General features: G+C 48.3%; 1 protein-coding gene across 2 annotated transcripts in view; it reads left to right on the forward strand.

Annotated features, from left to right (window-relative positions):
- Positions 1–12,552: 12,552 nt before the first annotated feature.
- RORC (RAR related orphan receptor C) overlaps positions 12,553–15,853 on the forward strand; it is a 90,202-nt gene continuing 86,901 nt past the window's right edge. The window contains exon 1 of one of the 2 annotated variants that reach the window (XM_080986030.1): positions 12,553–12,601. Coding sequence is in view for 1 of the 2 variants with exons in the window: in XM_080986029.1 (XP_080842155.1) it covers positions 13,908–13,983 (76 nt within the window). In the remaining variant the exon portion in view is untranslated. Of the gene's footprint in view, positions 12,602–13,792; positions 13,984–15,853 lie in introns of those variants that run through there. The other variant, XM_080986029.1, reaches the window with a different exon arrangement.

The following is a 15,853-nucleotide window of genomic DNA, read 5'->3' on the forward strand; positions in this document are numbered from 1 at the left end:
TATATATATATATATATATATATATATATATATATATATATAATTTTATTTTTAAAAACAAAACCTTGGAACAGCCTACAAAAAAGTTGGAACAATAAAATCATCCATAAGGGAAATTAGCAATAATGGAAAACTTTCCAAAAGTTGACATAACTGTAAACTAGGAAGAAATTAAAACTCACCGCAACTTTCTAAGCATCTGGGTAGGCTTGTCTAAACAAGAATGCTTTTCACATGCATTAAAAAAACAGTGCAAGGACAAGGAGTTCCGTTTATTGTGACATTTCTGACAACTTCCCATTTCAGCCTACAACAACCCCGTGAGGAAGTTTCGGCTGAGAGAAAGGGCGGCTAGGCACCCAGCGAACTTCATGGTTTCATCATCATTTGCTGACATTTTGTGGAAATTATTCCTGCCATTATATGAAATCCATTATATTGGATTTTGCTGATTGCTGACTACCTGTTGGGTTTTGAAATGCTTCTATGTTGACCATGGGACTTTTTCGGAGGATAGAACCATGTTAGATATTCTTCAGAAACTGTTTCAGCTATCCTCTGGGATAGCTCAGTCAGGAGAGCATGAGCCTCTTAATCTCAAGGTTGCGAGTTCGAGTCCCACATTGGGCAAAAAGATTCCTGCATCGCAAGGGGTTGGACTAGATCACCCTTGTGGTCCCTTCCATTTCCACAATTCTGTGAGTCTATCCTTGCCAACAAAGGTCCATATAGTTAAAGCTCTGGTTTTCCCAGTAATGATGTATGGAAGTGAGAGCTGGACCATAAAGAAGGCTGATGGCCGAAGAATGGATGCTTTTGAATTCTGGTGCTGGAGGAGACTCTTGAGAGTCCCATGGACTGCAAGAAGATCCAACCTCTCCATTCTGAAGGAAATCAGCCCTGAGTGCTCCCTGGAAGGACAGATTCTGAAGCTGAGGCTGCAAGACTTTGGCCACCTCATGAGAAGAGAAGACTCCCTGATGATGGGAAAGATGGAGGGCACAAGGAGAAGGGGACGACAGAGGATGAGATGGTGGGACAGTGTTCTTGAGGCTACTAACATGAGTTTGACCAAACTGCAGGAGGCAGTGGAAGACAGGAGGGCCTGGCGTGCTCTGGTCCAGGGGGTCACGAAGAGTCGGACACGACTAAAAGACTAAACGACTAAACAACAACAACAACAATAACAGCAACAATCCTTCTATAGTGCCCTGCAAATGGAGAGTTTTTAGAACTGGGTGCATCGTTTAGAAGTCCAAAAATCTCAGCGAAAAGTTGTTGTTTTTCTAGTCTCTTAAGACAGGGTTCCTTGGTTTTGGCTTTCTGTTGCAATGAAAAAGAAAACTGTGTTGCAAAGACAGCGACACAACTGCTCAAGGTTATGGCTCTTGGTGTCCCATGGTCCCCCATCTCCCTGAGCCCCCTAGAGGTCAGGAGGAGGCAGCGCACCAGAAGGCAGGCGTGACCAAGAGACATGGGGGGAAATAGATCATCATCAGACGTGGAATATTTCGCAAGAAGCTCTTTGCGCCTTGGAAAGATTTTGACCGATTGCCAAGAGCGTTGTTTAGGAGGAAGCCAACCGGAGTTGGGAAACATACAACTTCAAACGCAGGACGGAGGGAGGGAAAAGGGATCACCTTCCTATAAACCGGGTGCCTCCCTCGCAGGAGTGGGAGAAGGTGTCGATTTCAGAGACAGGAGTCACTCCAGATTGGCACGCAGGGCAGATAAGCACCTTCGCAGACCTGGGCTCAATGGCAACACAGCCCTGCAATATTCAAATATTCAACACCCATCTTGGCCCAAGGGCAACTTCTTGGCGTAATACGAGTGAGATTCACCTCCCTCCCAAAAGACAGAAATGCAGGGGTTTTTTAAAAAAAGAAAAACTAGATCAGGACTCCCGCCCCCCCCAAAAAAAAAATCCAATTGCCCACATGCGAAGGCAGATTTATGCAAGGAGATTCCAGGCTGTTGCCATGTTCAGATGAGAGTCATCACGTGCCGGCAAATCCAGGTGGTGCAATTAGAGTTGATTGGATAGTTGTGGCGCCACGAAACCTGCTTCCGCAAAAGAAAGGATGTTTGGCTGTAAGGAAAGTGACGGGGAAACACAATGGAAACAGAACTTGCTTTGATGCGCCGTCGTCCAGCCTCCCCACAAACAAACCAGAATGGGTGATCGACCCAGAGCCAAAGTCGAGGAGGAGGGTGATGCAGGAGGAGGGTGACTGATTGATTGATTGATTGATTGATTGATTCATAGAATCAAGGATCGGAGAAGAAAGGGACCCTGAGAATAATTTAGTCCAACCCTCTACAATGCAAGAATGTGCAGCTGTCACTTATGGGGATCAAACCTGCGAACGTGGTGTGATTGATTGATTGATTGATTGATTGATTGATTGTATTTCTCTCCCGCCTTTCATTTCCATGGTTCGCAATGCAGCTTGCAAACTTTCAATGAAAATATTGTATTAGAACATCACATATATCATATAGAATAGCAAGCAAATGTCAGTAAAAACAATTGCAATCTATGAAACACAATTAAAATAACTAAAATTAATAATACAGCGGTAATTCCAGTTACGGACAGGATCCATTCCAGAGGCCCGGCTGTATCCCGAAAGCCCATAACCGGAGGCACCCTTCTCCGCACGCACACGGCGCGATTAAGCGCTTCTTCACATGCGCGCACAGTGAAACCCGGAAGTATACACTTCTGGGTTTGCCGCATTCGCAACCTGAAGTTTACGTATCCAGAGGGATACGTAAGCAGAAGTACGACTGTACTTGAAACAGCACAATGACAACAAGAGTCATATTACAGGATTCAGAAAGTGTCCCATTAACAGGCTTTCTGGGAGTGCCACGGTGACACCCAGAATTCCTTTTTCTTCTTGGATCAACTGCCTGAGCAAACATATCCCTCTTCCGAAGATTTTGACCTGTTTGGGGAACGGTTATCACAAACCTCTCCAAACCGCAGGGCAACACAATCTTTTTCTTTTCTTTTCCCTCTTTTAAACTTTATTCCAAAACCGAAAAAGAATCGCAAACATCAAATTCAAAATCCATATTCGTTTTGTAACATAAGCCTATTACATAGTTGACTAGATTAAAATATACCTAATTGCTATGGACTTCCCTTTGCTGTATATGCAACGCAATTAGAAATATTATATTAGAATTTTTTATAAATTCCCCTATACCCCCCACTTCCCTTCACCCATGTGTGATCTCAATATTATTATTTTTTTACTTCTTCCATCTTGTTGTGTTGTTGTAGTTTAATAATTATTCAGTTGATTCTTTTATTATTTCCTTGCTTACCCCTGCACGTTTTACACATTATCTATTAATATTCAGGGCAACACAATCTTTTGGGATGCCCCAAGGCCCCTTGAAGGCCTTACTAGTCAGTAGCCAGCTCTTATCGCATGCCAACCAGACAGGGCATAGTGATATCTTAAGGGGAGAATGGCATTAATTTGGGGTAGTAACGAGAAAGACACATTAACTGAAGGGCAGTGGGCTGCGTGAGTGATCATTAATGCGCTTCGAAAGGGAACATGGGGTATCGCGTGTATCTGTGAATGAATGGAGATTGAATCAGCAGAGCTGCACCAATTCTGAAACAGTTCCCCATCCATGAAGGTTTCAGAACCAGGCACAACATCCCCTGCTCCAAACCACTTTAAAAAGAGAATCAAGTTTCCGGTCCTCAAGAGAGCCTTGGGAGACCACAAGATCTCAGAAACCACCAGTGGGCATTGTTGCTCTGAAGGGCTGCCTTCAGATGCCTTCTAAAAGTCAGATAGTTGTTTATTTCCTTGACATCTGATGGGAGGGCGTTCCACAGGGCGGGTGCCACCACCGAGAAGGCCCTCTGCCTGGTTCCCTGTAACCTCACTTCTCGCAGGGAGGGAACCACCAGAAGAAGAAGAAGAAGAAGAAGAAGAAGAAGAAGAAGAAGAAGAAGAAGAGGAGTTTGGATTTGATATCCCGCCTTTCACTCCCCTTCAGGAGTCTCAAAGCGGCTCACATTCTCCTTTCCCTTCCTCCCCCACAACAAACACTCTGTGAGGTGAGTGGGGCTGAGAGACTTCAAAGAAGTGTGACTGGCCCAAGGTCACCCAGCAGCTGCATGTGGAGGAGCGGAGACGCGAACCTGGTTCCCCAGATTATGAGACTACCGCTCTTAACCACTACACCACACTGGCTCTCACCAGAAGGCCCTCAGATCTGGACGTTGGGGTATGGGCAGAATGATGGGGGTGGAGATGCTCCTTCAGGTCTACTGGGCAGAGGCTGTTTAGGGCAGGCATAGGCAAACCCGGCCCTCCAGATGTTTTGGGACTACAACTCCCATCATCCCTGACCACTGGTCCTGTTAACTAGGGATGATGGGAGTTGTAGTCCCAAAACATCTGGAGGGCCGAGTTTGCCTATGCCTGGTTTAAGGGCTTTCAAGGTCAGCACCAACACTTTGAATTGTGCTCAGAAATGTACTGGGAGCCAGTGTAGGTCTTTCAAGACCGGTGTTATGTTGTCTCGGCGGCTGCTCCCAGTCTCACCAGTCTGGCAGCCACATTCTGGATTAGTTGCAGTTTACTTTAACCTTCTGCATGAAACACAGATCCTCTAGCACTGAGCTATGGTCCTTCCATAAAGAACCAACATGAACACAATGAGGATAAGGCCGATTCCGGACAATTCAGAGAAAGGCTGATTTCAGCGGCTACACTCCTGCTCTGCAGGCAGAAATCCCCCACTTTGATTCCTGGTGTCTACACGCCATAGCTGTCAACCTTCCCTTTTTTGTGGGAAATTCCCTTATTCCAGCACCGTTTCCCGCTGCTTCCCGCTGCTATCCCAGATTGTTAGATATCCCATAGACTGTCCCCTGGATAGGTGAGGCTGCTGGTCCCTTATTTTTGAGGCTGCTATTCCCTTATTTTCAAATCTGAAAGTTGACAGCTATGCTCCACGCAGGGCTGGGCAAGGCACCCTGGAGAGCAGCTGCCGGTCCGTGCAGACATTACTGAACGAGATGGGCCAAGAGGCTTCCTAATCTGGGAACTTCCCTGCCTCTCAGCCCCACACATTGCGTCAGCCAGCCCTTAACAGATACGGCGTTGGCCAAACTGCACTTGTGATACGGTTGTGCTGGTAAAAGCTGCACCTGTGAAACTGCGTCGCTCCCCGTCCGCATATCGTTGGCGAGGAGAGAGAAGCACCGCCAGAGCCCTTCTGGCGATGAGAAGGAGCGAAGGTGGCATCCTGCCCGGGCGAGTTGTTTTTGAAGGCTCAGCAACACCTGGCATTGTCAGGGAGCCAGAAGCAGTGGAGGGAAGGCGAAGCCCGGGGGCGGTGGGCAGGATCGGGCCCCTCAGCCCAGCCGCGCCCTGTGCTCTAGCCACTGAGCGTCACTGTCCACGTGCAGCCCCAGGTGTGGAGCCATGTGTCTCCGAAAGTCATCCCGGTAAACAGTAATTATCCCTGGGTCAAGCAACTGGGTGTGTCCCATAGGAGAAAGGGGTTGGGAATTTTTAATGGGGATGTCGCCCAATTTATGCATTTATGGCCTAACTCTTCCCCCCCCCCCTCCAAAGAGCTGAAGGTGACTTTTAATCCTCACAACGACCTTGCAAGGTAGTTGAGGCTGAGGGGGATTTTGACTGGCCCCCAAGGTCACACACCCAATGCATTTCATGCACAGGGCTGGATCAAGACCATTAGGTAAAGGTAAAGGGACCCCTGACCATTAGGTCCAGTCGTGGGGCTGTGGCGCTCATCTCGCTTTATTGGCCGAGGGAGCCGGCGTACAGCTTCTGGGTCATGTGGCCAAAAGGACTAAGCCGTTTCTGGCGAACCGGAGCAGCGCACGGAAACACCATTTACCTTCCCGCCGGAGTGGTACCTATTTATCTACTTGCACTTTGACGTGCTTTCGAACTGCTAGGTGGGCAGGAGCAGGGACCGAGCAACGGGAGCTCACCCCGTCGCGGGGATTCAAACCGCCGACCTTCTGATCGGCAAGTCCTAGGCTCTGTGGTTTAACCCACAGCGCCACCTGCGTCCCCATCAAGACCTTTCGAGGGCTTCAAAAGATGTTGGTGCCCCCACATTTATCTAATTCAAAACAGAAACAAAAATAAAACGTAAAATAAAATGTTGTTGTTTTTTTCCGAAATGAAAGAAAAAACCTACTGTAAGATGGGAAGTGGTGTTTTAGTTTTGTATACTTCCACTTTATTTATACATGAAAATAATAATAAAAAAAATATATTTATACCCTGCGCTCCCCAGCCAAGACCGGGCTCAGGGCAGCTAACACCAGATATAAAACAATTGATTGAAATACGACTTTAAAAAAAACAAGATTAAAATACAACATTAAAATGCAGCCTCATTTCAGCAGAAGCTCAAAAACTTTTTTGAGGATAAAAACGTCAAGTCTTCACCAAGGATAACTATCCAGACTGGTCCTACGTGGGCCAGAAAAAAGCCAGGGAAGTCCCCAAATAGGAGTTCCATCAGTTCCTCCTACTTTTTCTGATGGCAAAGTCTTTGATCAGATCTTCAAAACAAATCTTACGTAACGCATCGGCTTCTGTGCTTAGCAGAGATACGGCAACCGGCTGGCCTTGCTGCAGAATTGTGCGGAGTGGGGATTTTTGATACACTTTGACTAAAAAACCGAATGCTCAGCTGAGCCATTTGGGACCATTAACGTTAAAAATCCGCCAGTGGAAATTTCTGTGGTTCTCCCTAAAAACCCAGACTTATTTTGCTTAATGCAGCCCTGTTCATGTGGCCGAGTCAGGATTCGAACCCTGGTCTCTCCTTGGTCCTAGCCACTACACCACCCTGGCACTTGAGGGTGTGCCTTGCAAGGCTACAAGCCGCAAATGCAATAAATAGAACTGTAGAATTGGAAGGGACCACAATGCAGGAAACTTTTGCCCAGCGTAGAACTCAAACCCACAACCCTGACATTAATCATACTCTACCGACGGAGTTCTCCCTTGGATAGAAAATAAATGAGCTCACTTTCCCATTAGCACTTATTGAACATCAATTTCCCCATCCTTCCCTGGTTGGGGCAGGGGGCTATTTAGAGGTGCATATCCCCCCCAAATAAAATCCTGACATATTTGATGGCCTCTGTACTGCCCCCTAGTGCCTGATCTCAGTCTCTCAAATAGGTGTTTTATAATAAGAGTTTCCGCTTGGCGTTCACAGGTAGACTGCCTCGGATCACGGAGGTTGTGGTTAGATGCTTTAAGGTCCTCGCCTTTGTATGATCACACCTTGCTCTAATCATGGGTATTTAAAAGCAGCAAAGGAATAATTACATAAGGAACATTACATTAAGAACATAAGGAACAGGCTGGCTGGCCAAGAGTCTGGCATTCTGTTGGCACAGGGGCCTAATAATAATAATAATAATAATAATAATAATAATAATAATAATTTATTATTTATTATTTCTACCCCGCCCATCTGGCAGGGCTTCCATAAGAACCTAGGAATTATTATTTTTTTGCACTTTATTTATTTATTATTAATGTTGCAATACATATACGGAATCTTTACATATTGATACATGTACATTATATTCGTAAATTCACATTTCATTATGTACCAACATTTATCCATTTCTTATTCCTTGCCCTGTGTCTTCCCTCCACCTTGTTATTATTTTGTAACTTTATTATTGAGATTGTAATTTTGTATCTTAATAATTAAACATTCAATCTTATATACCTGCTTAGCTTTTGTTGTTGTTGTTTAGCTGATTAGTTGTGCCCAACTCTTTGTGACCCCCTGGACCAGAGCATGCCAGACACTCCTGTCTTCCACTGCCTCCCTCATGCTGGTAGCTTCGAGAACACTGTCCCACCATCTCGTCCTCTGTCGTCCCCTTCTCCTTGTGCCCTCCATCTTTCCCAACATCAGGGTCTTTTCCAGGGAGTCTTCTCTTCTCATGAGGTGGCCAAAGTATTGGAGCCTCAGCTTCAGGATCTGTCCTTCCAGTGAGCACTCAGGGTTGATTTCCTTCAGAATGGAGAGGTTGGATCTTCTTGCAGTCCATGGGACTCTCAAGAGTCTCCTCCAGCACCAGAATTCAAAAGCATCCATTCTTCGGCGATCAGCCTTCTTTATGGTCCAGCTCTCACTTCCATACGTCACTACTGGGGAAACCATAGCTTTAACTATACGGACCTTTGTTGGCAAGGTGATGTTTCTGCTTTTTAAGATGCTGTCTAGGTTTTTCATTGCTTTTCTCCCAAGAAGCAGGTGTCTTTTAATTTTGTGGCTGCTGTCACCATCTGCAGTGATCATGGAGCCCAAGAAAGTAAAATCTCTCACTGCCTCCATTTCTTCCCCTTCTATTTGCCAGGAGGTGATGGGACCAGTGGCCATGATCTTCGTTTTTTGATGTTGAGCTTCAGACCATATTTTGCGCTCTCCTCTTTCACCCTCATTAAAAGGTTCTTTAATTCCTCCTCACTTTCTGCCATCAAGGTTGTGTCATCTGCATATCTGAGGTTGTTGATATTTCTTCCGGCTTAGCTTAGTTTAGCTTAGCTTGACTTTGTGATATCAGTCTATACATATCAATATGTTCTTGTTGGAGCATCTTTTGGTCATGTATTCTTCTACAAGTTTCCATTCCTGTTTGAGATTTTGATTAGATTGCAATGCAATCTAAAGAAGCAAGCAATCTAGATAGATTGCTCCTGGACCTGGAGGCTCCATAAGAGGATCAGAAGAAGCCCTGGTGGATCAGGCCAAAGGTGGGAGGAGAGGGAGAGAGAGAGAGAGAGAGATGGAAAGGAAGGAAGGAAGGAAGGAAGGAAGGAGAGAGAGAGATGGATGGATGGAAGGAAGGAAGGAAGGAAGGAAGGAAGGAAGGAAGGAAGGAGGGAGGGAGGGAGGGAAGGAGAGAGAGAGAGAAAGAGAGAGCTGTAGTTGCCAGAAACATCTGGTTGGACTGAGAAGCTGCACTAAATAAACATAGCCATTTTGGCCAGTAGCCATGCAACAGTGGAAGTAGCCTCTGACAGCTACTGACCAATCTCCTCCATATATTTGCCAAGCCTTTTGCTATTTAAACCAAGCGGCAAATTTCCACATTTCTTCTCAGTGCTGCACCAGTTGAACTTCTGCCTGCGGCGCAGCTGTTTAGAGTTTGCTTCTTTAACTGCAAGAGAGAGAAAAGCTCAATGCCTTATTATTTTATATTTTTGTAAACAGCTTCCTCAACCTCGGCCCTCCAGATGTTTTGAGACTACAATTCCCAGCATCCCTGACCACTGGTCCTGCTAGCTAGGGATCATGGGAGTTGTAGTCCCAAAACATCTGGAGGGCCGAGGATGAGGAAGCCTGGTTAGAGGGTTTGGTAATTGTTTCTTGCTTTTATAATCAACCAGCAAATAAAGTGTTATAATAATATAATTGAATAATTATTCAATAATAATTTTTGAAGCAGGTCTGTCTGATTCTGCTTTAAGTTTGCAGACCAGCATGCAGTGGAGGTGAGGTTTAGGGAAGGCTGGCCTAGTAGGTAGAGCTTATGCAAGAAGTGTCCAGTTCAGGGTAAGGCCCTCATGAAAAAGGCAAAGGCTGCAGTCCTAACCTGGGAGCAAGCCATGGCAGGCAGAAATACTACTGGTGCAGCTCCCACTGCCACTTTAATACAGAGCTCTCAACTGTCTTGGTGTGGTTTTTCCTGCGGATCTTTCTTCCCGACCAGGAAAAAGGCGAGTTTTCTAAATGCAAAAAAAAAGAAAGAAAACAAAACAGATGAAAAGCATTGGTCTTCCCGCAAAAAAAGGGAGCCATTCTTGCAACAGTGACAGGAGAAAAGTCTTTTAAATTGGGAATATAAAGTTGGGGGGCGGGATTTTAAACAACGGGCAACAGGAGGAGGAGATTCTTCTCAATGCAAAAATCAAATATAAATTCGGGACATTTTAAACGCTTGACAACAGGGAGAGGGGATTCTTTAAATGCAAAGCAACCATATGAACTTGAGTGTTTTGAAAAGATGGAACGAGTGGGATTCTTTCAATTGCATATGAAATGCAAAACGTTCCAGAAACTACGAGCCTTATAAGAGAGAGAGGAGGAGGAGTTTTGAAATGAAAAAATAAATAAAATAAAATAAAATAAAAAGGAAGCAAGCCTCCGGACGCCCATGCCCGGCTCCACGTGACGGGTGGGGAAGGGGTGGGCGGGGCGGCGGGGGATGATGGACAGGGCGAGTCACGCGGCCTCGGCGTGGCTGCCTGCGCGGCTGTGTTTACCGCGCGGAGTTTGGCGAGGCGCTGCTGGCCCCGATCCAGCGCCCGGGCTGGAATGACACGGAGCAAGAGCTCGTTGTGTAATGTGGCAGAGCAAAGCCCAGCCCCGGCTAATCGAGTGCTGCTGGTCGGAGCCGCTGGGTACCAGCCGGGCTCTATCTCTGTGTCTCCTTTTTAGTGGAAAAGGGCCAAAAGCCGTGGGTTTGGGCATGCTGCCCCGGTTGGATTTCGGCCTGTCAAGGCAGATGTTAAAGAGGGGGAGGCAGTTCGGCCGCGAAGGGGGATTGCAAGTGGCATCCGCTGGGAAATGGTTGGCCAGTGGGGTTGCGCGCTCGTGGGGAGCTGCACCGGTTGTGTTTCTGCCTGTCAAGGAATGAGATGTGCCGAGAAAAGGGAACACAAATGCAAAAAAGAGGGTGGGGTTATTTCGTAGGGTTAGGGTCCCCGTGCCTCACAGGGGAGCTGTACCGGTTGTGTTTCTGCCTGTCAAGGAATGAGATGTGCCGAGAAACCCAAATGCCAAAAAAAAGAGGGAGGTTATTTCGTAGGGTTAGGGTTCCCGTGCCTCACAGGGGAGCTGCACCGGTTGTATCGCTGCCTGTTGAGCCAGCTGTCAGAGGAAGGCGAGCGGGCGGCCAGAACGGGACGTTGGTCGGATAACAGAATGGGAAGGGGTGCCCCAAAGGTCATCTACTCCAACCCACGAGTATGCAGTGATCACAACTGGAAGAATCCCTGACAGATTCAACCTCTGCTTTTCCCCCCTGCCCGTTAATGCAGCAATTATAGGAAGATGCCGCAGGGAAAGGTGGCGCCCCCTGCAAATGTTTTGGTATGGAGGGTGGGGTGGTGGAGCTCTACCAGTTGAATTCCTGCCTCCCCCGTTAAAGTGCCGAGGGGTTTGAGGAATTGGGGATGGGAGAGGCAGCCAAAGACCAGATGGGGAGAAATTGTGGGGCTGGGGGACAGGAGCGGGAACTGCGTGCGCAGGGCGCTGTACCAGTTGCATTTCTGCCAGCTATGCAACTGTTACGCATAAACAAGAGGAGGAGAATGGCAACCGCTGGGCAATTCTTTGTGAGGATGTGAGATCTGTATGCCTAGAAAACTGCTTTTGTTGTACTTCTGCCTGTCAAAGAAGGCGTTTAAGGAAGCAGACATCTGCAGAACACATCAAAAAATACTGCAGGGGCAGGCGGCGTTTCATACCCAGACAACTGCACCAGTTGTCTTTCTGCCTGTCCGGCAGTAGCTAAACCCACCACAGCCTCACAAAGAAAAAAAGAAAATAAAAGGTTGCAGGTTTCTAGTGGAAAGTACGTTTTCAGGGTAGGGATGTCGAAGAACAGCACCAGTTGGATTTCTGCCTGCCGTGGGACATTTCAGTGAGCAGGAGACGAGAGTGTGGTCACTTTGGGGGAAAATACGGGCTGGGGCTGTGTGGCTTTCCTTCATTTCTTCGCAAAATGATTCCTATCCGAAACTTTGCCCCCAAAATGTAATACGCTGCAATTCTATAAAAAGATTGTTTTAACAAATGCCTATGAAAATGCCTCTGCTCTGTTTATAAACTAGATATAATAGCAACCTACACAATCCAATAGAGGGGGAGATTGTATATACGGGATTTAATGTCCGTATAAAAACTTTTACGAATAGGAAATCATTTTATTTATTTATTTTGCAGACATCACCCCAGTTAATTTGCAGGGGAGTCTATTATGGGAAGGGGGGCGTGATTTTTTCCCTTCCTCCAAAGCGTGTAGGAAATAGTTTGGCAAATGCACGTTAAAAACACTGATTCCGTTTTTCAGGGGGACACACCACCTGTTGAGTTTCTGTCTGATGTGCAAGCTATTACGCGGGTGTTAAACGCAAAAGAGCCGGCCTAGCTGGGACAGCTGGCAGGCCTGATATTTAATGTTTGCATGCGGAGCGGAGCGAGCAGATAAAGCTCTTTGCTATCCAACAGGTGGGGTAGGGCCGCCCGAGAGGCAGAAAAACAGCTGGCAGTGTCTTTTCTTCCAAGTAGGTGAGGTGCTAGTTGCAGGAAAAGCTTCACCTGTTTAATTATGGCCTTGCTGCGATGTTGGTAGGGATAGAGGCCTCATCGGGGCGGGGTGGCAGTCTTATATAACGAGGCAGGGAGGGGCCGAGGGTGGGGCGAGCTGGTTGCGTGGCCAGCAGAAATGCAACTGGTGATGTTGTTTAGGGAAAAGCTTCGTTGGTTTAATGGCAAAGGGTCAGAATAGGGAATGCGGCAGACAGAAATTCAACAGGTAATGCCCCCCTAGATATATATTTTTAGTGTGGGATTACTGTTCAGTGCTTAAAGGCACAGGTGTCTTATGAGGGGGGGGGACCTTCCTTGCCAAGATAAAGGCGGTAGAGCAACAAGTGAGGTTTCTTCAAGTTTGGGAGAAGGATAAGAGGAAGCTTTACCTGTTTAATGACAGCCCATTGTGCAGTTCTTAAGTATCTAAGCTTTAGAGCTGCGGCAGAGCAAGCGTTTGCGGGACACACAAAAATCCAACTTGTGACACTTTCTGATTCACCTGTTTAATTAAAACCTGTTGCCGCAGTTATTAAAAGCTTCAGACGCCTTGTAAGAGAGGGGCCGCTAACATAACCCTCTCCCTAAGAATAACAACAATAACTATGGAACACCTGGCACAAAACAAGCGCCACGAAGCAGACAGGAATGCAACAGGTGCTGTGCGTCCGTTTCCCCGACCCAAGGTGGTTAGGAAAGCTTCACCAGTTTAACGACAGCCAGTTTTCCAGTTGTTAAACATTTAAAAAAACTTCAAGCGGCGGTTTGAGTGACGCAAGCAGAAAATTAATAGATTATTTTTTCCCAAGGGGGGAGCATTAATCAGAGAGGGAACGCTCGACCGGTTTAATTGCTGCCTGTTGCACGGGGTGAAGGGAGCGAGTGTCTGGTTAAGCATAGGCGAAAAGTCTACGGGTGACAAATCTTTTCCAACGAGGAGGGAGGAGCATTAATCAGAGAGGGGACGCTTGACCAGTCTAATTGCTGCCTGTTGCACGGGGGACGAGAGTTTAGTTAAGCACAGGCAGGGGAGAAGAAAAAAATATATACGGGTGACGAATCTTTTCCAACGCGGCGCTGGCGAGTGGGGGAGGGGGAGCATTAATCAGGGCGGGTAAGCTTGACCAGACGAACTTCTGCCTGCTGCCCAGGCGGGAGGTGTTTGTTGGCGAGAGTTTGGTTAGGCAGAGAGGCAGAAAGCGCAGGGCCCGTCGCGTGATTTTCCAGCCGGGAGAGTGCCGCGGTCCGGGCGGGGAAGCTGAACCGGTTTAATTGCCGCCTGTTGCGCAGGCAGGCCGCGCGGGGAGGAGCCGGGCCGCGTCGGTGCGCCCCTGGCGGCCGCGCGCGGCCGGTGCAAGCGCGCCGCCGCCGGTTCGGAGCGCCACTGCTCTCCCCTGCTCCGCCGGAGCCGCGTCTGCCTCTAGCCAAGTCAGCCCAGCAGGGTCCTCCCGGAGCGCCGGCGGCTGCGCGCTCTTTCCGCGGCCGGAGCCAGCTGGAGAGGCGCAGGGCGGCGCAAACTCCGCGCCGGCTCCATGGACTTCAACGCCAGCCTCGGCAGCCCCGCGGGAGCCAAGCGCGGTAGAGAAGCCGCCGCCGCCGCCGCCAGAGGTAAGCGCGCAACGCTGCCCGAGAGTGCGCCCCTGTGCGCCCTGGTGCGTCCTGGAGACGCGCTCTGCCCCGCTGGGATCCAGGCGGTGGGGAGCAGAAGACCCCCAAAGGGAGGGGGCGCGGGGCTTTTTCCGGTGTTGGGATGGAGAGAAGGAAAGCTGTTTCCTTCCCCGATGGGAGGGACAAAAAGTGAAAAGGGGGTCGTCAAAGACGGAGAGGGGGGAGGCGGGGTGAACGCGAGGTGGATTCCGAGGCGAGGTAAGTTTGTCAAGTGGGTATCCAGTTCGGAAAAGTGGGTGGCTCAGGGAGGGGGGGGGTTGGAGTTGGACACACCCACCCTCCGCGATCCAGAGGCAGGAGGGTTATTTAGGGAAAGGCATAGTTATTCCAGGGAGGGGGGTATCAAAAGAGAATTAAGTTGGGAGGGGGCTATTTGGGTGGGTGGAGAAAGGGGTGGTTGCGTCTCAGCGAGGGGCTTCAGTGACTCCGGTGAGGACGGCGATATCTGGCAGAAATAAGGGGGGGGGGGGGTCCGCAAAGTAGGGCTCTTTTCCCACCCACTTTTAAGCAACCCTATTTAGAGAGTATCACTGTGGGGACTCAGCTTTCCCAAAAATTGGGGGGGGGGGGCTAGCCAGAGGGGTTTCTAACCCTTTTGCTATCACTTCGAGATCGTGGAGCACCAGTGCATGTCCTCTTCTGCTGCTGTCCCCCCCCCCCAAAAAAAAACCACTCCCCTTAAAATTTCCATGGTTTTCCACTATGCTTTGCAAAAATCAGATTTGTTCTGTTGCTTTTTCGGTGAGAGTGATTTGCAGTTATATTCCCCCCCCCAACCAAACCGGCGGTGGTTATTCTTTGCCTTCACCTCCTGGAGAATCTCACAAGTGTCATGGATTATTTCCTCAATCTGTTGGGATCAGGCTGTGTCCAATGTGTGGGGGTGTTTTTTGTTTTTTTTTGGGTGGGAGGGAATGTTATATTCTCTCTTCCAGCGCTTTTTGTTTTCCGGGGGAACTCACCGGAACTCAGTTCCGGCCCCTCTCAGGTGTGTGGCATTGCCACTCCAAAAGAAGGAGGGAATTGTTCGTGGTGACTTTGGCACCTCTTCTTTTAAAGAAAACAGCACTGCCCTCTTCCCTCTGTATCAGGCAATAAAGACATCAGATAGGGCCGCGTGATCTGGCATCCTGTTCCGAACAGTGGGCAAATGCCCCTCAGGACCCAGGAGTGTGGATAGACTGCCGCTGGACCTGGAGGTTCCATCCGAGCCTCAGAGGACAACCACCAGATTCCCCGCTTGGGCTTCCTCAAAACTGGGATTGAGAGTCAAATGTGACTCCAATAGGGGAGGCTGATCATAGGTGTCATGGCCAGTAGCCCCTGATAGCCCCCGCCCCTGTGAGACGCGAGTGATTGCATTGTTTACAAAAAAATAATAATATTCTGTCCCACATCTTCCCTTGCAAAATGACCTATTGGCCATTGGAACCACCTCTCCAAAATAAGGAGAAGCCACGTTTATGCCTCAATGTCTTTTATTGCTTCCTCCCTTCTCCTCCTCCTCTATTTTTGCGGGATTTCAGTTTTGACGTGCTCAGTTTTCTGAACATAAAAAGTCTCTTGGGAGTGGGGCCCATTTCGCAGAGAGGAAAATTGAGGCAGCTCTGTGGGGCAGGTGCAAGCTCCTTTTTACCAGTGTGCGGGAACAGAACTGGGGTTAAAGCAGGTTAAGTGTGTTGGGGAATTGCTGTTCTTGGGGTTGGGGAAGGGCTTCCCAGTTGTTTCAAAGTTGGGTGGCATGTGCAGAATGAAATTCCTGGTCCCCGGAACGTCAGCTCGCTCTGCTACCTTTGACAGCCACCCAGTT

This window comes from Podarcis pityusensis (assembly GCF_964106645.2).
Source record: "Podarcis pityusensis genome assembly, chromosome: 16".
NCBI classification, from domain to species: Eukaryota; Metazoa; Chordata; class Lepidosauria; order Squamata; family Lacertidae; genus Podarcis; species Podarcis pityusensis.